The sequence below is a fragment of the Nicotiana attenuata genome, unplaced genomic scaffold (genome assembly GCF_001879085.1).
Source record: "Nicotiana attenuata strain UT unplaced genomic scaffold, NIATTr2, whole genome shotgun sequence".
NCBI classification, from domain to species: domain Eukaryota; kingdom Viridiplantae; phylum Streptophyta; class Magnoliopsida; order Solanales; family Solanaceae; genus Nicotiana; species Nicotiana attenuata.
Window position 1 is genome coordinate 357,398 of NW_017670463.1, and position 23,949 is coordinate 381,346.

The 23,949-nt window shown below is 36.5% G+C and overlaps 1 protein-coding gene across 1 annotated transcript; it reads left to right on the top strand.

Moving 5' to 3' along the window:
- Window positions 1–958: 958 nt before the first annotated feature.
- On the top strand, window positions 959–22,240 carry LOC109239811 (callose synthase 7-like). The gene is made up of 42 exons (XM_019406405.1): window positions 959–1,498; window positions 3,012–3,112; window positions 3,695–3,807; window positions 3,907–3,994; window positions 4,086–4,196; window positions 4,320–4,442; window positions 5,610–5,708; window positions 5,850–5,941; window positions 6,343–6,466; window positions 7,026–7,160; window positions 7,239–7,315; window positions 7,393–7,480; window positions 8,837–8,959; window positions 10,048–10,165; window positions 10,321–10,652; window positions 10,726–10,778; window positions 10,982–11,042; window positions 11,816–11,897; window positions 11,978–12,027; window positions 12,102–12,188; window positions 12,298–12,402; window positions 12,516–12,610; window positions 12,720–12,801; window positions 12,884–13,047; window positions 13,192–13,315; window positions 13,456–13,559; window positions 13,682–13,775; window positions 13,882–14,033; window positions 15,944–16,053; window positions 16,148–16,267; window positions 16,372–16,440; window positions 16,539–16,728; window positions 16,802–16,913; window positions 17,072–17,191; window positions 17,258–17,373; window positions 17,452–17,535; window positions 17,829–17,941; window positions 18,013–18,242; window positions 19,462–20,259; window positions 20,352–20,402; window positions 20,962–21,147; window positions 21,756–22,240. Exons 1-42 carry the CDS (start codon window positions 1,282–1,284, stop codon window positions 21,987–21,989), a joined length of 5,727 nt encoding a protein of 1,908 aa, XP_019261950.1. The 5' UTR covers window positions 959–1,281; the 3' UTR covers window positions 21,990–22,240.
- Window positions 22,241–23,949: the final 1,709 nt, after the last annotated feature.

The following is a 23,949-nucleotide window of genomic DNA, read 5'->3' on the forward strand; positions in this document are numbered from 1 at the left end:
AAAATATCGACAGAACAAACTCACGAAGAGGCAAACACAAGTGGCACATTAACACTTGTCCCGAAATTCTCCCCCAAACAAGACTCTCAAAACCTTTATGGCTACATTGTGTTACGGAATGAGAAGGAAAGATCCTTAATTTATAGAAGTCCAAAATGTTCCTACAATAAAAAGGACTAGCCAAATATGGGAGTTATAATTTTCTTCTACAAGAAGGAAACCCGATTATGGTAAATATGTTATCCGTTACTTCAATAGACAGAAAATCAAATATGGTAAGAAAATCAGAACAAACACATAACATCAATTAAACCCATAACTTTCGTCGAGCATAAATTTTAAGTGTAAAATCTACTAAAATTACATGAACCCATAACTTTAAGAAAATAATGGATTTAATGCTAAAAATCTTAAAGGTTGAATAGAGGCGGATCTAGGATTTGTTGAACATGGGTGCACCGCTAAAAAAAATAAAAGAAAAAGTAATAAGTGGGAATTGACCCATGTTCCTCAAGGTAAATAAGTCGGTATTCAATCAAGTGCACCATTCAATCTTCTTGGAGCATGGGTGCCAACAGATAATATTAGACTAATTCTAAAAAAATATGTACATAAAATACCTAATTTGATACTGAGACCATGGGTTCACGTGCCCCTTAATTAAGACTATGATCTGCCCCTAAAGTTGAACCCATAAAATTTAAATCCTGAATCCGCATAGGTATATACTCATACAATAAGTCTGGACTAATTAATTATGACAAAGAATAAAGAGGTGAACTCATCATGATACAAATTTAAAATTCTAATTTGCTTTTATTTCTCAATTGCGTAATTGAGTCTTTAATAAAGCGCGGGAATGATTAACGTACGAAACTCCGTTAAACTTTCCTCTTTTTCCTACAGCGCCTTTGGGTGCTGTCTGTATCAAATTCCTTGGTCGAAGTAAAGCAAAGTGCGCCCTCTTCTCTCCCCATTTCTTTAACAATATCTCTCTCATCAATCACACCATTAAAGCTATAAAGCAAATCCAAAAACCCGCATACAAACAAGTTTTCCAACAAAAAGAAAGAAAAAGAAGTTTGAAATCTTTCTACTACTCTATCACAGTCACATTCTTTTCTTGCTCATAGAGAAATCAAAAGCTAAAAAAGCCCCTTCTCTCCCTATTTGCCCCCACTTTCCATCCAAAGTATCTCCACAACACTAAGTAATATATACACAAATTATGTCTTTCTTTACTACAACTCTGGCGAATGAACCAGAGAATTTGGGGAAATTATGGCGAGTACCAGTGGAACGAAGGTGGAAGGGGGCCCACCGCCTAGAACGGCGTCTAGACGGGTTTCTAAGGCCCCCACTATGGTAGACCCTGCCGCCGGTGAAGATCAAAATTCATTGGATAGTGAACTTGTGCCTTCCTCGTTAGCCTCCATTGCTCCTATTCTTCGTGTTGCTAATGAAGTCGAAAAAGAAAATCCTAGAGTTGCTTATCTCTGTAAGGATATTTTCATGATTTTTTTTTTCTGATGTCTGATTGCTTTAATTTGATAATTTAGTTCTACTGTTTGGAATTTTTGTACCTTATGATTAACATGGAAATTCACTCAAGGATTTAACTTACATTTGGAGTCAATAGGTATAATAAACTAAAATAAAATTCTCTTAGGGTGTGTCTAATTTCAATTCCTAGTTCTTATTTTAAAGTTTAAATTTGAGATAAAGATTTCTTTTTTCTAATGCTGGTGGTGTCCAGCCTAGCTTGCGCTCCCCTTTATATTCCACTGGCACCTGCTACTTCCCCCAGCACAAGTACCGAGTAACTTTGCCCACCAAGACGTAGGCAAATGAGAATAAATCACCTAATGTTTAATTTAAATAAAGATTCAATCCCTTAGTTTTTGTAGTTATATGACCAACAACAGGTTACTTTGGATCTCTATGGCGGTCAAGTTAAATATAAACATGGAAAATCTTTCAAGTTATATCTGAAATCAACTAGTGCATATGGGACCTCATAAAATTTATAGGATGAGTGATTGGTAATTCGAGGCACACTTTTTAGAAAGAACATCCCTGCGGTTCCTTTATCTATTTAGTTATAAAGGCATGTGGTAGGTATAGCAAGTATACTTCACATGATGTGGAATTCTGAAAATGTACACCAGTGTTTTGACCTGTGGGCTGATCAGGTTTGGTTCTAATGGTTAGAATGTTAAATTTATTGAATTGCAGTCATATTGAAGCTACTTTAACTTAGTTTGACTAACAATGCATAAAGCTGCCGAGAGCATTTCTACTTTTATGCCTTGGAAGGAGCTGAAGAAAACTCTAACTGGTGTTTTCCCCAAGTAAAAAGTCATTATGAGGCACCCAAAAGTTGTGGCTTATGAGGGAGGGCAACACAGTAAAACAGTCTCGCATTGTGGCCTTGACAAAATCTCTAGCGCACTTCTCTTGTAGTCTGCATGAAGATCACCTCAAAGTTGCTCAATAATGCGAGATACATTAGGATTCACAAGATGATGTCTATGTATTACTTGAGAGACTCTAATTAAATCGGTGTACTGTCCATGCCTCCTATGCTTAACAACCAGAGCGCCTACTGTTTATGTTGGGGACTTTTGGTGGGGGGCCTGAATGCTTTTTTTGGTTTCATTTAACTGAGACTGGATGCGCAAAAATCATATGTGGATCATTAGTACTGGAGATATCTAGGTTATATTTTAAAACAATGCAGTGCCATGATTAGTCATATAGCAGGAGCTGAGGGTCTTTCGGAAACTGCCTCTCTACCTCCACAAGGTAGGGGTAAGGTCTGCGTACACTTTACTCTCCCCAGACCTCACAATGTGGGAATACACTGGGTATTATGTTGTTGTTGTTATGTTGAGGAGAGGTCAATGTTATTTTATGCTCTCTTATCTTTACTTGGTGCTAGTAATTGTCTTCACTGATATTCGGTTTACGCTTTCTCATCTTTTCCTCCTTTTTATATATTTTTAAATTAGGTCGCTTCCATGCTTTCGAAAAGGCTCATAGGATGGATCCAACATCAAGTGGGCGTGGCGTTCGTCAATTCAAGACATACCTGTTACATAGACTTGAAAGGGTAGGGGCATCATATGCAAGTTAAAGCTTTGTGGTTCATCATAAAAAGCTCCCCTAAGTGTAGTCTCCCACATGTTGTTTGGTATAGCCATATGGACGGAACGACCTTCCGCAAGTTGACATGGAGGAGTGAATTAAGCAGATTCTTTGTAGCGGATTACTTGTCTGGGTTTTACAATAGGCTCCCCCTGAAACCTATTCATGGAATTATTTCACATTTAGCCAGTATCTGCACAATTCAACTGATATCCCATTATGTTGGGATATGGCCTCAATGTGTTCCCAAATAATAAGTTCTTTCCTTTTAGTGGTGTTCATTGTCTGGAGTGCATACTACTTCAACCTCGGGGTTAAAGCCTGTTTCTGCCATTTTCTTGTTTACGTGTTGTAACTGTGTGGTTGTGACAAATATTTTGCATTTGACATGTTTGTTTGACAGTACCCGTATTCATTATTTCCGTAAATAAGTAGTTCATTTTCATCTTTTAATTTGTTCATGTTCTATGTCTTTAGTGTTAAAAGCTTTGAAATCCTCTCAATGATTAGCAGGGCGCAAAATTTGTACTGTTTTTGTTGATTGTAGGAAGAAGATGAAACTCAACCTCAACTTGCAAGAAATGATCCTAGGGAAATTCAAAAATTCTACCAGAATTTCTATGAGAAAAATATCAGAGATGGCCATCAAACAAAGAAACCGTGAGACTTCAACCTAAATTTCATGTCCTTTTTGGAATTCTTTTGTAATGGCCTACTGCTGTTCATTTAATTACGGGTTGACCTTGGTTGCTTTATTAGAGAAGAGATGGCTAAGATCTATCAAATTGCAAGTGTGCTATATGATGTGCTGAGGACAGTGGTTCCCTCTTCAAAAGTGGATGATGAGGTTTGATCTGTGTTCGTATGTAGTCCTTTGACTTTTCCAGTACTTATCCCTCTTATGAAAACTTGAAGCTCTAGTGTCTTTTTCTTCACAGACACATAGATATGCCAAAGATGTCGAAGAGAAAAGAGAATACTATGAGCACTACAACATTCTTCCTATTTATGCTGTTGGGGTCAAACCGGCAATAATGGAACTTCCTGAGGTTTTACGAAAATTCGCTTTAATCTCAGTTTCATTTGCTGGCATGCTCCTTTTGTGTGATTAAAAAGTACTTCTGTATCATTATTATTACAGAAAGGTTGATGTAATTGTCTTTCTTGATCAGATTAAGGCTGCTCTTCGAGCTATAAGAAATATGGATAATCTTCCTGTTCTCAGAATGCCTGATGACAAGGATAAGTCAGTAAATGATATACTCGAATGGCTTGCTTCAGCCTTTGGCTTCCAGGTAAAATATAGTACTGACCATGACTCTCTAGGCAGGCGTTCAAAAACTAATTGTCTTACGTAAGACAACATGCTTAAGTGGCCATTAGCTGTTGCATTGCTTTGTATTGCAAAAATTTTCATTCACACCAAAAAAATCTCAAGTTCTGAAAGGGGACAATCTCTCGTACAAAAGGTGACACTGGTGACACTGGATGAATAGTTAATGTTCATTTCAGCTCTTCGCCAGTGTAAATTTTCATTTTGAAGCTATATTGTTTTAGACAGCAGAATCAGGTTAATGAGATGTTGGTGTCACCATTTCGGGAGTTGAAGGGTAAAGTTGAGTTTAGATCTGAAAGTTCATTCCCTACTGTTTCAACTCATTCCACCTAGAAAATCATGTATCTGAAATCTGTTTCATTGAAACATGTTTGTGTTTTAACCACCTCCTTTCTGAAACCCACCACTTCCCGACATTTTTATTACTACGACTTATGAGTAGCACTTGTTTGAAACCCAATTCCCACAGAATGCTGCGGAAGATATCTTCAGTTAATATGCATAGCTGCCTGGATCTTCCCTTGGCTGTCTGATGATAACAGTGCATTCAAGCCAGGATAAATTCTTCGTTCTATCATCAACAAATTGTATGAAGCATGTGTGGAGTCCGGTTTGAAATGAGCAGAATTTACTAGTGAAGAAAAAATCTCAAACATGTAAAGCTTATCTGACCTCATTTAGTTAGTTGTTTTCTGAAGTGTTTACCAAATACATGTAACCAAGATGCTTACATGAATTCATGAGTTTCTGTTTGAACTTCAGAGGTACTTTGAACTCTTCCTCGATGAAATCCTACACTTTGCAAGTCTCTCTTGTTGAAATCGAACCACCTGCTAGTCTGTGATTTCTTTTAATTTCTATTGCATCACACTTGGGGGTGCTGTGAGATATGTTATGGCATACTTTAGTATATCAGGAATACGTACACCACCTTACAGGAAGCTACCTCCTTGAGTTCGCCTTGGTTCTGTAATTGCATTCGATACTCTTTGTGATGCCTTAGAACAAAGATGTGGCATTTAGCATTTTTCAATTGCTTCTAGTACCATTTCCTTCAACATGCTGATAGTTGAGATTTCCTAACTTCATCTGACTGTATCTTGCTGCTGATTTATGTGGAATCAAGAAAGCAAATGTGGCAAATCAAAGGGAGCACTTAATATTGCTACTTGCAAACATGGATATAAGAAACAAGAGTGTGGAGGAAGATGCAAATTATAATCAGGTAACTGTGTATCTCCTCATTTAATAATTATGCCAGTTTGATTAAATATGCATATAGGTCTCTACTTATTTTGTCTGCTTAGCAGACAACCCTTTTGGCACTTTTCTCTTGAAAGTTGAGTCCAAGAGAACATTTTTGCAGTTGGACATGTATACAGTTCAGCAGCTGAAGGATAAGATATTCAAAAACTATGAATCATGGGGCAAATATTTGCACTGTCCTTCAAACCTCAGGTGAGCCGAGTAGCGATTATGAAATTACAAGCACAACCTCCTAGAATACGTTGAATTGGTTTGCTTCTTTTTTTTTCTTTTCCAAAAAAAAATATGTTTACATTACTCCTTTCATCCTAAAGTGAATGAATCAGTTCAGCGTACAGATTCCAAACCTGCTCATTGCTGCCGTAAATATGAAGCTCAGTTCTTTACTCCTTACGTTAAATTTACATACTTAAAAATTGTATTAAACGTACTATAAGTCACAATTTTTATAATCAAAAACGTATTTAGAAGATGTTTGAAAAGCCATACTCGAAGTAAAAAATATATTTGATTCTCAGGTAGTAGTAGTGTATTATAAAAATGGGACAGGAAGCAATTTTTCTCTTGCCTGGCCTTAACGTCTTGTGTTTCAGGTTTCCTCAGGGTTGTGACAAGCTACAGTTGGAGCTTCTTTACATTGGCCTATATCTTCTTATATGGGGGGAAGCTTCAAATATACGATTTATGCCAGAATGCCTTTGCTATATCTTCCATAATGTAGGTTTCCTTTCTTATCAGATGAGATAATGCTTCTCTATTATTATATTGGATTGCTTGGATATCTATCTATATCTTCAGTACATGCCTTGGATTTGTCTAGAATCTGCTGGTCAGTTTACATCAATCACTGCTTGTGTTGTCTCTTGTGGACCATTTCATGTGCACTATTCTCACACACTGAAGAACTGACATGATACTAATACGGTAATACCAAGATAAATACGTCTTAAGGGACACTTAGTTTTTTTAGAAGGGTGAAGTGGACGTAGAGGAACAGCGTGACAACATGTACAGTGTTACCGTGTGACCTCTTCATGAAATGTGACCAGTTTTGCGATGCTTGATTGATGCGATCAGTTCTCCATAGTGAACTGTCCAGTCGTGCTATACACATTGCACACATGTAATGCAAGAGTTCTATACACATTGCACACAAGTATTTCTGATGGATTGTAGAGATTGTTCTCCATGTTCTTTTTCAGAAATAGCGCTACATTATTTGTATAAGAAGTAACCCTCGATCATTGTGTGCGCTTTTTGTACTTCTAAAAATCAGATGGCACATGAGATGCATGGAATACTATTTGGCAATGTACTTCCTGTCAGTGGAGGTGCATATCAACCAGTGTCCCATGGCGAGGAGTCTTTCCTGCGGGATGTTGTAACCCCTATTTATGAAGTCATTCGTAAGGTAACTCCTATATTTGTGCTATTTTGCTTCAGAGTATTGTTGTTTATCACCTTATATGAATTATTTTTGCTGAAAAAGGAAGCTAGGAGAAACCAGAGTGGGACAGCAAGCCATTCAGCATGGAGAAATTATGATGATCTGAATGAATACTTTTGGTAATCAATTGTATAACATGTTATAATTTTTGTTTTTGCTGGCTAAGGAAGAAGAGACTTATACTCTTCCTTTGCAGGTCCGATAAATGTTTTAAGCTAGGTTGGCCAATGGACAAAAAAGCTGATTTCTTCGTGCACTCAGAAAAAATAAATAAAGCAAATGTGGTATGTGTCTCTTATCAGATATATTACCATGTCTGTAGAGATAGCGTAAGAGACATTATTTAGTAGTTGGGACGACCTTGGGTAGCTATGTTTAAGTCCTATTAAATTACTGAGGTTCCTGTATTCTAATGGAAGCACGAAACTCTTCATGGCATTAAATTTATTCACTAGATTATTCCATTGTATTGAATTATGCTTCCTTAAATAAGGTTATGATATTGGTTTGCAAGATCCCATCATAAAATGTTGTCTATGGATCAACTCTTGCTGCCTTACCTCAACAGAAAAATTAATTATACTTCAAGAATGTCATATTCTTTTGTACTTATATATATATTTAAAAACGAAACAATTATATCTGGTTAAATAGAAGAGCACAAGTTACTTTGGCAAGATCTTGGCTGCTTCACTTACTGCCAATTGGTTTTCTATGGGGTGATTTGATTCTTTAACATGATGTTGCATCCTGAGCCTGAATCAGAATTCAACCCATTCACATGAGATATTTAGACTCACACATTGCATGTAAATAGGAAGTGAAGTTCTTTGAATAAGCAGTTTGTGATAAGAAACTGGACCTTGGTCCTAAATCAACCCCAAAAGCTAGCTCAAGAGGTGAGGATTTCCCTAGACCATATAAAGAGACCAAATCACCCTTAACCCACCAATGTGGGAACTCAGCAAATTGCATCACTTTTGAATAGCATTAAGAATAAAAATAGTCATCAAACCTTTAGCATGTGAACCACTGTATACTGTACATTCTTTTTGAGTTCTTTGCCCGAGTAAGTTTTGAACACTAAGAGTGCTTAGCTTGAGTTAGTTCCAACTTCCACATAGCAGGTGTAAAACTAAGAGAATTTTGTTGCTCTTTAAATGCGATTAAAAATATAAGGCGCTCCACTTGTTGAGGATTGTTTTGTTTTGGATACTCATTCTCTTATAAACCATGCTTAGCTTTGAAGTGTTCAGTGTTCACTCATAACTTCCATGTTAAACTTATTAGACAAACTTTGTTTTTTGGAGCTGCGGAAAAGGAGAATGAACTTTTTCTACTGTACCAATATGCCAAAAGTTAAAAACTGGAAAATAAAATATAAAAAGAACACATGATCCTTGACTCCGGGAGAAAAGAAGGTACTTAATTGCTCTTCTCTGAAAGTCTGGCAGGTCGGTATCTTGACTTCCGAAGTGAATATTCTAACATTCCTTGGCAAGTTAACTAAGACGTTCAGAATACCTGAAATTGTCAAACTTGTAGAATTTGGCTTTACTTTGTCCTCACATTTTCTTTGTTTTAGACACAATATTCTCTCATGTTTCTCTATAATTGGACTAACATAGCTTGATTATCAGGGACATAATAATGGTGCTACTGGAGGGAGGAAGCCTAAGACAAATTTTGTTGAAATTCGAACTTTTTGGCACCTTTATAGGAGTTTTGACCGGATGTGGATATTTTTTATATTGGCACTTCAGGTATGCTATGTTTTATTTGAAAATCTGCACGCTCTTCTTTCCTTGTCTTCATAGTATAAACTGTGTGGGAACATATTTACAAGGGATGAAAGGTAAAAAGAAGTGAAGGAGAAAGCAGAGATAATAAGGCCACACAACCATCATAAGTTAGTACAAGCACTCTTTGGAAATGGAACTACTCAGCAGGTCTGAGTGCTACAAATTCCCCAGTAAATGTTAAGGGATCTGGTGCTTCAAGATAGTTCTAGTATTTTATTTGATATAAGCCGTTATTCTTCTGCAGTACTTAGAAAACCAAGCGTACTAAGAATTTAAATCTCCATATAGATGCCACTGAAATGTATAGTTATTCAAATATTCACCCTTTGGCTATTTTGCGGTTGAAGAGCAGTGTTATCAAAGGCAAAAAGTGCAAAAAAAAGAGGCTAAAGTCTGTTGGGAAGGGCAAAACACAACTAAAGCGCGGTCATTAATGAAAAAGGCATCGATCAACTGAGCCCTGGATTCTGAACTAGCGGGGATTGGCTGGATGAATCATCTGAATTCATTCCGCTTTATTCAGACTCTTAGAAATTTATCATATGCGGCCTCCTCCTTCAAGTCTGTCACTGCTTAGCAAAGCTCACATAGGCGAATGTTATAGCTTTCTTTAAATCTGTTTGATGTATTTTAGATGATTAGAGTCGAAATTTATTGGTTTAACTATTGCTGAATTCTTGGGGTTTGTTTTTCTGGGTTGGCATTGAATTTAACGGATACTGGACTGAAGAGTTCAGATTCGTTAACTTGACACATGGTATGCCATATATTTACCTTGCATGTCCACAGTAAGTCCTCCAATTGACAGTTACCTGATCACTTAGAGTGTTACCTGACACATGGTGTTGTTAAGAATAAGAATATTTTTATAGAAGATATTGAGGTGGTTAATAAATATTAAGGGCTAAACATGCGTTGCCATTATTTTGAGTTGGGTGCTTGGGTTTTTACAATATAAAAAATTATACTTGCAAATATATTGAAGTTCCGTTGTAGCTCATGTCATCTTTATAAAATATTTGTAATGATCTCATTTCACTCCCTCTCAGGCAATGGTTATCATTGCGTGGAATCAGTCAGGATCTTTGTCCGTGATTTTTGACGCGGATGTTTTCAAAAGCGTCTTGAGCATTTTCATAACTGCTGCTATTCTTAACGCGTTGAGAGGTACTTGCATTAACTTATTTAATTTCCTTTCTTTATCGCCCACCGGGAACTCTTTTATTGAAAGTGTAAGGAGTGCATCTAGATTTTACCACTTTTAGTAGTGACTGTTTCATTCGGAAGCTGAGCGTTGGTCCATCGATATGTGCTTTCTGCAGCTACTTTGGACATAATTCTTAGTTTGAGAGCTTGGAGGAGCTTAAAGTTTACGCAGATTCTTCGCTACCTTCTGAAATTTACATTTGCCGCATTCTGGGTTGTTGTCATGCCTGTTGCTTATTCAAAGTCTGTTCAGGATCCAGGGGGAGTTTTGAGAATCTTGAGTAATTTGGGAGGTTATATTCAAAATGAGTCACTGTATTACTACTGTGTTGCTATTTACTTGATACCAGAGATATTGGCTGTCTTTCTATTTTTCTTCCCTTTCTTGCGGAAATCCATGGAGCGTTCAAATTGGCGAATCATCACCCTCCTTATGTGGTGGGCTCAGGTCAGCATATTTACGCTTTGGTACTTGTATGGACAGTTCTGTCACATTTGTCTAATAGCTATAGTGTTTCCAGCCTAAGCTTTATGTTGGAAGAGGCATGCACGAAGACATGTTCTCCCTTTTAAAGTAAGAACTCATTTGTCTTATATCTTTACACATATAAACAAGTCTTTTCTGATAGCATTTCTATTCTTCTGTTCCTTTCGTATTCGTTTTTCGTATTCTGTGTGTGGATGTGGGGAAAGGTTAATGGGTTGTAGTGAATACTAGTAATATGTTTGGTGCAGCGAACTGATCTAACATTTCATTCCCTCATTTTATTTGCTCAGGTACACTCTCTTCTGGATCATGCTCATCATTAGCAAGCTCGCATTCAGCTACTATGTTGAGGTAATGTTTTCCTTAAGCTCTATTATTCCTTTTCTCCTTGTAAATCCATTTTAGCATGTCTGAGGAGTGGTTATCTTTATGACTACCTTATTCCACATGTGAGAAAAAATAAATTTTAAAAAATATGTAAACGAAAACTTGTATAACTGTCGTGGGTTCCTACATAACATGCAATCCACGTGATTCTGACGTGACTGCTATGTCATCAAAAGGTTGTCTTAATGATACTGTCGACGTGGATTGCCACATCGTTAGACTGTTGTGAATAGACTTGTCCACGTTGCATTCTACTTCCGCATAACCGTCGTGTTATGTTCTTTCAACGTGGCTTTTCCGAAAGGACTACCACACATTATTCAACTCTATCTGCGACACCTTTTGTCCCTTTAGGAGTATTGGTTATTTAGTTCTAGCTGTTCAAACTAAGATGTTCTTAGAAACTATGGTGCATGGTTGGCTTGCACTACAAGGTTAGGGATCAGTTTTTCTGATGTTGCACTTTAATGTCAATTCTGAATTATTTCTAAGACCAATTTCTCTCTCAATAGACTAATATGTGCTGCTTCAGAAGCATTACTTAAGACTAACGGTGTTATTTGGAACTTCAATTGACAAAAGCGTCCACTCCGTTTGTTTCTTCAAGAAGAAGAAAATGAAAGAAAGTCAAGCTGAAACTTCAATTTTCCTCAGATCTCTCTGTCTTTTCAGTACGTGATGGTTCTTAATTGGATTGTTCTTGTTTCCTTCGTGTCTCTTTTTGCCTTTCCCTGCAGATATTGCCATTAGTGCAGCCTACCAAGACAATTATGGATATAAGAGTCACAAGCTTTGACTGGCATGAGTTCTTTCCACATAGTAAGTCTTTGTCCGAAAATCTTTGACCTTGCTTTGTTGCCAACATGTGCTTAATCATTTCGAATTTGAATGTTATTCAGTGCCACATAACATTGGAGTAGTGATTGTCATATGGGCGCCAATTCTTCTGGTATGTTATGGAAGAAAAACCACTTGAGAATGACAATCTGATGTTGAGTTCTAAGAGATGTGGATTGCCTGCAGGTCTATTTCATGGACACACAAATTTGGTATGCTATATTCTCTACAATTGTTGGAGGGATCTATGGTGCATTCAGCCACCTCGGCGAGGTTGGTTAATTCTATTGAAGCGATGAATCGTTTCTTGGACTGAATCTTTCTGGTTCCTCTTTAAAAAAATTGTCACACTGTTAACTATTTCTACTTTTTTGTTTTTCAGATAAGGACGCTAGGGATGTTACGGTCACGGTTTGAGTCAATTCCTTCAGCTTTTAGTGAACGTCTTGTGCCATCTTCAAAAGCTGAAAGAAAACATAGACATCAGGTAGCACTTACTTATGTATGCAAATTGATGCTCCCATATTCTTGCATCATCACAACTCCTTAGTTCTTCTTTAACTATTTTTAGTTCTGCTGAACTTTGTGTTACGGTGGTAGGATGATTCTTTGGAAAGGAAGAACATTGCGAAGTTCTCTCAGATGTGGAATGAGTTCATACTTTCCTTGCGGATGGAGGATCTCATCAACCATAAGTGGGGACTATGCCTGAAGTTCATTATGCTCCGAACTTAGTGAATAGATTTTGGTAGTTATGCACTTTAAAATTAAGTTGGTGATTCCTTTGTTGCTGTGAACTGCCAGGGAAAGAGATCTGCTTCTTGTACCCTATTCATCAAGTGAAGTCTCTGTTATTCAGTGGCCTCCTTTCTTGCTCGCTAGTAAGGTGATACTTGATTCCTGTTGTTTATTTTAGATCATTGCGAAGTTCCTTTTTTGGCTCAGTTTTTTCACCTGATTCTTATTAGATTCCAATAGCACTGGATATGGCAAAAGATTTCAGGGGAAAAGAAGATGCTGACCTGTTCCGGAAGATTAAAAGTGATGATTTTATGCGCTCTGCAGTGATTGAATGCTATGAGACACTCAGATATTTGCTGGTCGGCATTCTGGAAAACAAAGATGACAAGATGTAAGGCATTTTCAAGTACTATTTTTTTGTTTATTTTTCGGACTATCTAATGCTGAAGGTTCAGGTCCATACTTGTCATACAGTTTTCCTGTAATTTGTCGCGAAGAAGCCATATGACCACTTGGAATTTGGTCTCTTTTATAGGGTTGTGGAGCAGATACGCAAAGAAATAGATGACAGCATAAAAGAAAAAAGGTTCTTAAGGAAATTTCGGATGAGTGGGTTGCCCTTACTGAATGATAAATTGGAGAGATTCTTGAATCTGCTGGTTAGTGCAATACATGTATTTGTACAAACACAACTAACTAGTTCTAAATGCTTCCTTCTGTATTTTTCTGCTTTTTGAAGAAATTTTGGATGTTGAGTTGTCTGCTAGTACGTTCTGTGTGTTTAATATGGTACTTACAGGTGACTGATTATGAAGATGAAGAGGCGAAAAGATCCCCTATGATTAACCTTATCCAAGATATCATGGAAATTATCATTCAAGATGTTATGGTTGATGGCCATGAGTAAGTTCTTGACAGAAAGTAGTTTTCTCAGAGGACACGAGATTTAGGCAATCAAGTCTGCATTGTAACGAGCATCTTCAGTTTTGATGTACAATTTGTATTTTCTTTTCTTTTTCCCCTAGAATTCTGGCGAGAGCTCACCAGGTTGACAGAAAGGAGCAGATATTTGAAAGGATAAATATCTATCTTACTCATAACAGATCTTGGAGGGAAAAGGTATTTTGAAATCTGAGCTTTGTTTCTTTGTTAATTCTTTAAATCACGCTCTTATATCTTACTAATGCTTTTTATCTGGCTCTTCTGTACCACATTTGTTCTATAGGTTATCAGGCTTAATTTATTGTTGACTGTGAAAGAGTCTGCAATTAATGTGCCAACGAATTTGGATGCTCGCCGTCGAATGACCTTTTTCGCAAACTCCCTTTTTATGAAAATGCCAGATGCTCCAAAAGTTCGTAATATGCTTTCTTTCAGGTTAGTTCTGAGCTAGAATTAAAGGACCTTTATTGCTTTGCTGGTGAATTTTATGTCTTTTATTTTATTTTATGAAGCATTCCCCAGATGTTGTTCTTTATGCAGCATTGCTGAAGCTATATAGGAGTGGCAATGGGGTGGGGCGGGTTGAGCTTAACCCCCCCCCCCCCCCCCCAACATAGTATTTTTCAGTTTTTTAAACCTCCCCGCCCAACATAAACCCGCCCCGCCCCGCTTAAGTTTTCTTTTCTTTTATATATATATTTTTTCTTTTTTCACTTTGTTATTTATCAAAAAGCATGCAATTTAACATGTTTCAAATTTTAATATCTCGGCTGGATTTTTCTGTTTCAAGTTTTATAAAAATGAAGTATCTATGAAGTTAATATTTATCATTCTTAAAAACTTCTTGTCCAACTCCTTTAGACTTATCAAGTAAATTCTTTAAGATAATATTTAATTTACAAGAATATAATAATTTTTACATATTGCAGAGAAAATTATAATTTGAAACAACCAATCAAAACCAATAAAGATGCCAACAATTAAACTGAAAACTAAGAAAACAAACTAATAGAAAAATAGGACAACATATTCCAGTCCTGTACATGATTGATTCCTTAAAGTTAATAAACCAAAGCAATTTTCTCTTGTATTCGTTGTGTAGACTGGGAATACCGATTTCATTATGGGTGATATGATCAAGAGATTATGTGACAATATTATATTATACAAACTGTAAGGAACTTAAGATAAAATCAGTTTAATGGCGATAATATATGGCTGGCTTCATTAGATACGAAAAACCAGCGAGCTCCTGAATACCAAAAAAAGATTGAAATCTTTGACCCGCCCCGCTTATCATTTTTTATTTTCCAACCCGCACCCGCATCAGAGCTCCCCCACCCCGCCTCGCCCCGCGCCGCATAAGCTTCAAACCCGCCCCGCCCCGTACTGCGCCATTGCCATCCCTAAAGCTATATATCAAGAACTAAAGTTATGTTGGTCTGCCACACTGCTAAAGTGGTAGTTTGACAAATGAATCTTGTAGTGACACAAAGCAAACCTTTATAGAATTTGTTACTGATGGGCTGAATGCTGACTCCTTCAGTTTTCAGCATCTTCCAACTTACAGTTTTAAGTGAACAATAAATTAGAAGATGCTTGTCCACTATTATGCTCCGTATACAACTTGAATGGATCTTTAATTGTAGAGGAAAGTGCTCACTCTTTCATTTTTCAACTCACTGTTCAATTAAAAATGAAACTAAGAGTAAACTGTTTGTACAGATGATATTTTGAGTTTGTAGTACTTAAAACTATAGTTTGAAGTCTGAGTAGTTAGTTGAAATTGTGACATCAAGTATGGCATGATATAGAATACTGTATGATTATAATACATTGAACATTGGACAGAGAAATTATTTCTATAATGATAAAATGCGAGTTCCTTACGAATGACTAAAAAGAAGAGCAGATCAAGTTTTGGGGATAAAGGGAGTACACTCCCTTATTAATAGGTTTAGAAAAGCAGTTATCAGCAGATGCTTGTCCTCTGTTATGGACACACAGACACCGTACAGATATTTGACAGCTGTGGTACGAGGATTTTGAGGGGAAAAAACGACAATAGAAAAGAAATTTTTGTAGAAAATATGGGCACTCACTTTCATATATTAAATGAATGACAACAGGCACTTGAGAGACTTCTTCTTTCGTTTGTTCACTTGATTGGTTCTGAAAACACCAATTCTCTACTTACCATGCGTGTTACTTTCAAATTTTTCCTCTAAATATCTTATATTGCTTGATATTCATGTTTCATACTATTTTCTCATGTTGCAACGACGTGTCTGCTTGCTGTGCTGCAAATGCAGAACTGATTTCAATATTTTTGTTTATTTGTCCAGTGTCTTGACTCCTTACTATAATGAAGATGTTCTCTATTCTGATGAAGAACTTAACAAGGAAAATGAGGATGGTATTACCACTCTGTTTTACCTTCAGAAGATATATCCAGGTGAGTGTGTAATCTGTGGCTTGTTAATTGCTGTATCGCATTGCAACACAGATAAAGCACTAGACTTAGTTGTTTTTATTTGGCCATGAAATAGATCAATGGAAAAATTTTGAGGACCGCATCAATGATCCTAAGATGGGATGCTTAAATAAAGACAGGAATGAATTGATTCGTTACTGGGTATCTTACAGAGGACAGACACTTGCAAGGACAGGTCAAATAGCAATAACATATCTGATATTTCATGCAACTTCTGACAGTATATTTTGTTTTCACTCAACTATGCTCTCTTCTTCTATTGTGCTCGTGAAATTCCAGTGAGAGGAATGATGTACTACAGGGAGGCTCTTGAGCTTCAGTACTTTCTAGATTTTGCAGAGGACAAAGGTGCTACTTGAATCTTTTTGTTTCATTGTGTACTGATACATACGTGAGACTGTGAGTTGGATGTGGTTGGTGCTAACTATCTACTCTTTACTTTGCAGCAATTTTTGGAGGTTATCGAATCATTGATATGAATCAAACAGATTACAGAGCACTGAAGGAGCGTGCACAGGCATTGGCAGATCTGAAGTTCACCTATGTTGTGTCTTGTCAAATCTATGGTGCTCAGAAGAAATCCAGTGAACAGCGAGACCGTAGTTGTTATGTCAATATTCTGAATCTCATGTTGACGTAAGTTGGAATATCTGAGTACTCTACTAGTTGGAAATAGGTGGTTTCGTTAATTCTATTCTCAACCTTTCAGGTATCCATCTTTACGTGTTGCTTACATAGATGAGCGTGATGAAACTTTTAATGGGAAGTCCGAGAAGGTTTACTACTCCGTACTGGTTAAGGGAGGTGATAAATTGGATGAGGTATGAGTGTGACTGCGAAGGAAAACAAAGAATTTTTTTTAACAAATGCTTTTTTCTCAATGATTTGTTATTTGCGCAAAAGTTTTCCTTACTAAAGTAAGATCTTTCTGTCTTCATATAACTGGAACAAGCAGTGTTTTCTTGTGCTACCATGCTAGGAAATATACCGTATCAAGCTTCCTGGTCCTCCTAAAATTGGGGAAGGGAAACCTGAAAATCAAAATCATGCCATCATTTTTACTCGTGGAGAAGCATTACAAACCATAGATATGAATCAAGTAAGTTTCAATTTTTTCTGCTTCTTCATTATAATGTACAAGGAGTCTTACTCCTTTTTCTTCTAGGATAATTATTTTGAAGAAGCTTTCAAGATGAGGAATGTATTGGAGGAATTCTTGAAGCCTCATAGGCAGCGAAAACCGACAATACTAGGTTTAAGGGAGCATATTTTTACCGGAAGGTTTGCAATATTTGATGTTACAAGTCCTTGATTGCTTACATGGTTATAGAAGTGCTTACTGTGTCCTTTGTGTTGTAGTGTCTCTTCGCTTGCTTGGTTCATGTCCAATCAGGAGACCAGTTTTGTAACCATTGGACAAAGAGTTTTGGCAAACCCATTAAGGTGAGTCTTCTTACTAACCTTCAAATGAAGTAGGTTCTCCACTGATACAGAGTAGGTTACCAGAAGCTGCTAATGTTCGTTACATATAGATCATTAATTAGAAGCTTTATTTGATGCTTCTTCCTGTGGCCTCTTGCCTTTCCAACTGCGAGCATACCTTTTATTCCAATTGCGGTGAAATGATTACTACATTATTTTAAGTGCAATTAACTCGTGCTACTTTATTGTTTTGATTTCTCTCTTTTCAAAGATTGTCTCATAACTTTTGTTTTTACTCTTTTTAAATTTCACAGGGTAAGATTTCATTATGGTCATCCTGATATTTTCGACAGAATCTTTCATGTAACAAGGGGTGGTGTTAGTAAAGCTTCTAAAACAATTAACCTAAGTGAAGATATTTTTTCAGGTGAGATAGTACTCTTTAACGGTGACAGTGCTACTGCATTTTTTGGGTACTTAACTGGGGTGCATCTTCAGGTTATAATTCAACTTTACGAGGAGGATTCGTAACACATCATGAATACATCCAAGTAGGGAAGGGTCGTGATGTGGGGATGAATCAGATCTCTCAATTTGAGGCAAAGGTGGCTAATGGAAACGGAGAACAGACACTGAGCCGTGATGTCTATAGGCTTGGGCGTCGATTTGACTTCTACAGGATGTTGTCATTCTACTTCACCACAGTTGGTTTCTACTTCAGTAGCATGGTATGCAAACTGCTCTTAGTTCTATGCATACACTTCATTACATGAAATCTTTGACTATCTGACTGATGGAATCAGACAGGGTTTCTGGCTAGCTGTTGTGGTCAAAAACTAAGTCAACAACAATATTTTGCACGAGTAAACAATGCTAGCTGATATAGCATAACTGATGCATGACATTATCTATATAGCTGAAATATTACCAAAGAAAAGTAATGAGAAATAAAATTTTTGGAACGCACATATGAAAGAAGTTGATGAATAAAAAAGAAAAAGTAACAGAAAAGCACATACTTATAGATTCATGCAGCGTCTCTTTATTTTTTTGGAGGCTTGATTAAGTGCTGATGATTATGTAGAGAACTTTGCTTAAACATTTAAGAGGCTAATTTTTAAAGCACATTATTTCAACTTCAATCTGTTTATCTTGATAGAGATGAATGTTTAGAACTGCTTCAAGCAGTTTGTGTTTTGTGCTATCCAAACAGCCCCAGAGAATGGTTCCCCATTTCAGGCATATCATACCCCCCCCCCCCCCTCTCTCTTTTTTTGTTTTGTTAATACCCTATCTTCCGGCATTCCTAAAACAGAAGGGGGAAAATCAGAAATTAGGACCCATGAAATTATGTACCGGGGCTCATGATTTGGTACAGATGTGAAGCCTCATGCTCCTTGCACATTTTGTTTCTGAACGTTTTGTATCTGTTCATGAGTATGCAGTAAACAAATTTAGGACACAATTCTAAGTAACAAATTATTTAACCATCAGATCATAGTTCTAGTATTTGGAATACAAAATAGGATAAAGAAATAAGTCCTGGGCTTGTCCCTGCATTTATTGCTTGTGACTTGCAGCTCTACTACTGTACTATATGAAAGATTAATTTTCATTAAAAAGCTAACCTAATTCCTTCAGCTGTACAGAAAATCATAAACTTGGTTAAATGGTGAAAACTGGACTTCATGTGTTAAGTATTTCATTCATGTGAATGAATTGAGCTCTCTATGCAGACTATGTTGTACTTACTCCGACTGCTGGTTTCCTTACCTTTAGTTATCTTCAAGGAAGTCCAGATACTTTTATTTTCTCTTGTTTCTAAACTAGCAGTAGTTATCCAGTCCTCGAAAAAAATTGAGCTTCTGTCTCCTTCAGTTTCAAGCTTGTTGTTGCCATTTATTTCTGCTGCAACCGGAGTTTTATTCTGGAGTCTCAATTTTCCAGGTTACTGTGCTTACTGTCTATGTGTTTCTCTATGGACGCTTATATATGGTCTTGAGTGGGTTGGAAAGGCGAATTTTGGAGGATCCTACTGTTCGTCAGTCCAAAGCTCTTGAAGAGGCTATGGCTACGTCGTCTGTATTTCAGCTGGGATTGTTGCTTGTACTCCCTATGGTAATGGAAATTGGGTTGGAGAGAGGATTTCGCACGGCCCTGGGTGATTTTATAATTATGCAGCTGCAGCTTGCTTCTGTATTTTTTACATTCCAACTCGGAACAAAAGCACATTATTACGGTAGAACAATCTTGCATGGAGGTTCTAAATATCGAGCTACTGGTCGTGGCTTTGTTGTTTTTCATGCAAAGTACGCAGATAACTACAGGATGTATTCTCGCAGTCACTTTGTCAAGGGGCTTGAGCTGTTTATGCTGTTAATTGTCTATGAAGTTTATGGGGAATCATATCGCGATTCACAGTTGTATTGGTTTGTTACTATTTCAATGTGGTTCTTGGTAGCTTCCTGGTTGTTTGCTCCTTTTGTCTTCAATCCATCTGGTTTCGACTGGCAAAAGACGGTAGATGATTGGACAGATTGGAAGAGGTGGATGGGAAATCGTGGAGGTATTGGGATTTCGCCGGATAAAAGTTGGGAATCTTGGTGGAATGGAGAGCAGGAACATCTAAAACACACAAATTTTAGGGGTAGAGTGATTGACATAATCCTTTCCTTCCGCTTTTTTATTTACCAATATGGAATTGTCTATCATCTTGATATAGCTCATGGCAGCAGAAGTCTACTGGTAAGAGCTTTACTTGTCATTCTTTCCTTTTAACTTTTGTTTCTCCTTTTTGGAGAAGAGTCTTATGGTTTCCATTAAATCATCTCATACAGGTGTATGGACTTTCTTGGTTTGTTATGCTAACCGCTCTTCTCGTCTTAAAGGTATTTACCTCTTAACGTGTTTGACACCTTACAACTTAACTAAACTAATATATAGGAAGTGGCCGAAGGAATCACATTTACCATAGTCTTACTGTTGATGGGGGTGAAATGCTGTTTCAACAGATTGCAGAGTTTTATCTTTCCTTTTTTTTTTTTTTTTGATGAAGTAATAGAGCTTTCATTAAAAGGCATCAAGTAGATGCAGACAAAAATTACAATAGAGTAATATGGTGACTGCTCAGATAGAAAAATTATATCTGTACTAAGGAGCAGACACCTTTCAAAAGTTGTTCACAGCTAGTCAGCTAGATGCAGGGGCTTGGTTAATCCAGATTGCAAAGTTATATCTTTCCTAGTTATATCTATTTACAGAATATCTAGTTTTTTTCAATTGCAAAATATCTGCTTCATCGACAGTATCTATCAGAGTAATTCATATTGCACCTTTCTATATGCTTGAACTCGATGTGCGAAATATTATGAAAACAACTATGCATATGCTTATGTTGGCCTAAATGTGTTTATCTGATGCTGCTTCTTGTTATCTTGCTTGCTATAGATGGTATCAATGGGCAGACGAAGATTTGGGACTGATTTTCAGCTCATGTTCAGAATTCTGAAAGCACTTCTATTCCTTGGTTTTGTATCTGTCATGACCGTGTTATTTGTTGTTTGTGGCCTCACCATGACTGATCTATTTGCTGCCATTCTTGCCTTTGTGCCGACTGGCTGGGGCATTCTTCTTGTAAGTTCATTTCTTTTGCATATCATTTGGATCATCATTACTGTTCTATTTACTTGCTAATATGGTTCGTTCTCGGGCTGTGGTGAAATAGCAAAATTTAAATTACAATCCCCAGGGGCGGATGGAGTGTTATGCCGCCGGGTTCATCTGATGCGGTCAATAAATTTATGTACAAAAATGTAGTAAAATTGTAACAAATAGTAGGTTTGAACCCTTAACCTTAAAAATACAATGAGTTCGATACTAAAAATCTTAAAGGTTGAACCCTAGAGCTTAAATCCTGGATCCCCTTCTAACAATCCCCCATCTTACATTCTTTCAATTTGGTTTACTTTGAAATGTAAGTCGACTTTAACTCATCTACTATCCAATGTCTCTCTTAATATTGTTTTCCAATTCATGGAATCCTACTATAGCAACTTTCGTCTCTCTTTCTCCAATAAGCTACTAGAATGAAGTGAAAATTCTATTGCTAATGGACTAGCATGTTTTAAAGCTGTCACCTGAAGAAGCTGAAATTAACATTTTCAAAGATAGTAAAATATTTGTAAGAGCATCTGACTGTGATATATACCTTTGTGACTTAATCTCTTTCTTCATGTTCAAAGATTGGTCAGGCATGCAGACCGTGTTTTAAGGGGCTCGGAGTTTGGGATTCAGTAATGGAATTGGCAAGGGCATACGAATGCATTATGGGACTGTTCATATTCGCGCCAATTGTTGTTTTGTCTTGGTTCCCATTTGTATCAGAGTTCCAGACGCGGCTGCTCTTCAACCAGGCTTTCAGTAGAGGTCTCCAGATTTCAATGATCCTTGCAGGGAAGAAAGCATCAAATTCTTGAAGTTTTTCTGGCTATTGTTTAGCTCAGTTAACAGTAAATCTTTTTTAACTAGGCATTAATACTGAATGCACAAAGAAATCTTTTATTCTATCATATGTTTCAATAGGGTGTAAAAATATTTTGTAGCAAAGTGGAAGTCTTGAAAATATTACATACTCGTGTAGAAGATACATTACAATTGACTGTTTTTCTGTTGGTCATGCTCTGTGTATATACTTGGACACGAATCTTTAGGCTTTTACTTACAATTATTTGTAGCCTTCATAAATTCTCACTAATATTATATTATCCTGAAAATGCAAAGACTCAAAGCGATAATGGTATCAGTCAAGGCTTCAGTTGATATGCTTGTCAGTGGCCTTTTTCAGGAAAATGGTCAAAATTAAAGAATGTTGTATTGAAGTTTTCGACCATCTTAAAAAATTTCAGATGCTCCTACTTTTTCTTCCTGGTCAATAGTCATAGGATGTGTACAAACTTCTCACTTATTTTATTACTTATTAATCATGATAAATTAATATAATTTGATGTAAACGTACCTATTTTATTTCAGTACTAAATAATTTGTCTTTACTTCCACTAGGTTCTAATAGCTCCTTTACCATTGGTGAATTAAGCGTCTGAATATCAGAGACCAAAAGTACAGAACGTGTGCAGAATGTGGTACTTACCATTTTTACACGTATTTGCCTAATGCTGCTCAAATTTGGAACGATTAGAAGATTAATATTGATCCCTAGTCGGCACAGATATTTGTGGCTTATTCTCTTATTTATTTATTTATTTTTCCTTGTCTGTCTTCTTTCTGGCATCGGAACCAAGATGCAAGACAGCCACCAGCCAAAATTCCTGATTCTGATGTGATTTTAATTATTAAGATGTCACTTCAAGCTGCAATAAGGATGTTTATCATCTGATGCTAAATGTCTCTTTTCATTCTAATTATAATATACATACATATCTGTCCCAATTAGAGGAGAAATATATACTTGCAAATAATTGCTCCATCTATCCAAATAATTGCATTACTTCTATCTAACTTGTATATATCTGACGATATGGTTCAAGGATTGTACAATTAAACTTTATATTTGCAAGATATGTAAGGAACGTCTCCTCTAACAATAAAATAACATTTTGAGTAAAAAATTAGAAAATACGGTAAAATTTTATACATTAATAAAAAGTAGAAAGTTGAGCTTTGTAGCTTGAAATATATTTCATATATCGTAAACAAGATTGACTGTGATTATTTTAGAACCATAAAGATGAACCAAATTTAGTACTGTATATTTTATTTTCTCTAACTTTGGATGTAAGTAAAAGTATAATAATACAAAATTACAAAGTAGCTGAACAGTTGTTGCGTGCCTTTACTGTTCTTCTGTGTGATACATACATTTTATTTTATTGATTCGTTTCGCCAATACAATTTCCTGTCAATCCTATAGAAATTGACTAACGTTTACATTTAACTGCCTAACAATACACAAAAATACCACCAATCCATGTAATTACAATTCTTGGCATATATATATATATAGTCGCAAGTCTACACCTTGAGGTGACACACGGATAGATATCACAATTGATAGGTAAGTGGCGAAGGGGAGCAATGAGTGGTGGGGCCCAACAGGATATAATTATTCAATTACAAATCCAAGAATATTTGTTGAAAGTGTTTAAAATTTAATATATTATTTATATGATTTATAATATTATATATATAAATTATTTTTGCTCATTATCTATTTCTCCTTTCGTACCAGTACTTTTAGTACTATGCACATATTGTCTTATTCTTCGATTTCTATTACTAGATGTTGTTTCTTGTGTTTTGGTTATCTTATTAGTCAGCTATATAACTCACACAACAAAGGTTCGAGCAGGATGGCGGTTAGTCTTACTCGTCTCTTTCGGGTAGGCAGCGGGAATAGCTCTTCTAGCATCAACATTGTTA

What these genes read in the sequence shown, in the direction of transcription:
- LOC109239811 (XM_019406405.1), top strand. Translation starts at nt 1,282, where the DNA reads ATGGCGAGTACCAGTGGAACGAAGGTGGAAGGGGGCCCACCGCCTAGA. An exon ending in CCTTCAGAAGATATATCCAG is followed by an intron (nt 16,054 to 16,147) that starts GTGAGTGTGTAA and finishes GCCATGAAATAG; the next exon opens with ATCAATGGAAAAATTTTGAG. An exon ending in ATGGCAGCAGAAGTCTACTG is followed by an intron (nt 20,260 to 20,351) that starts GTAAGAGCTTTA and finishes CATCTCATACAG; the next exon opens with GTGTATGGACTTTCTTGGTT.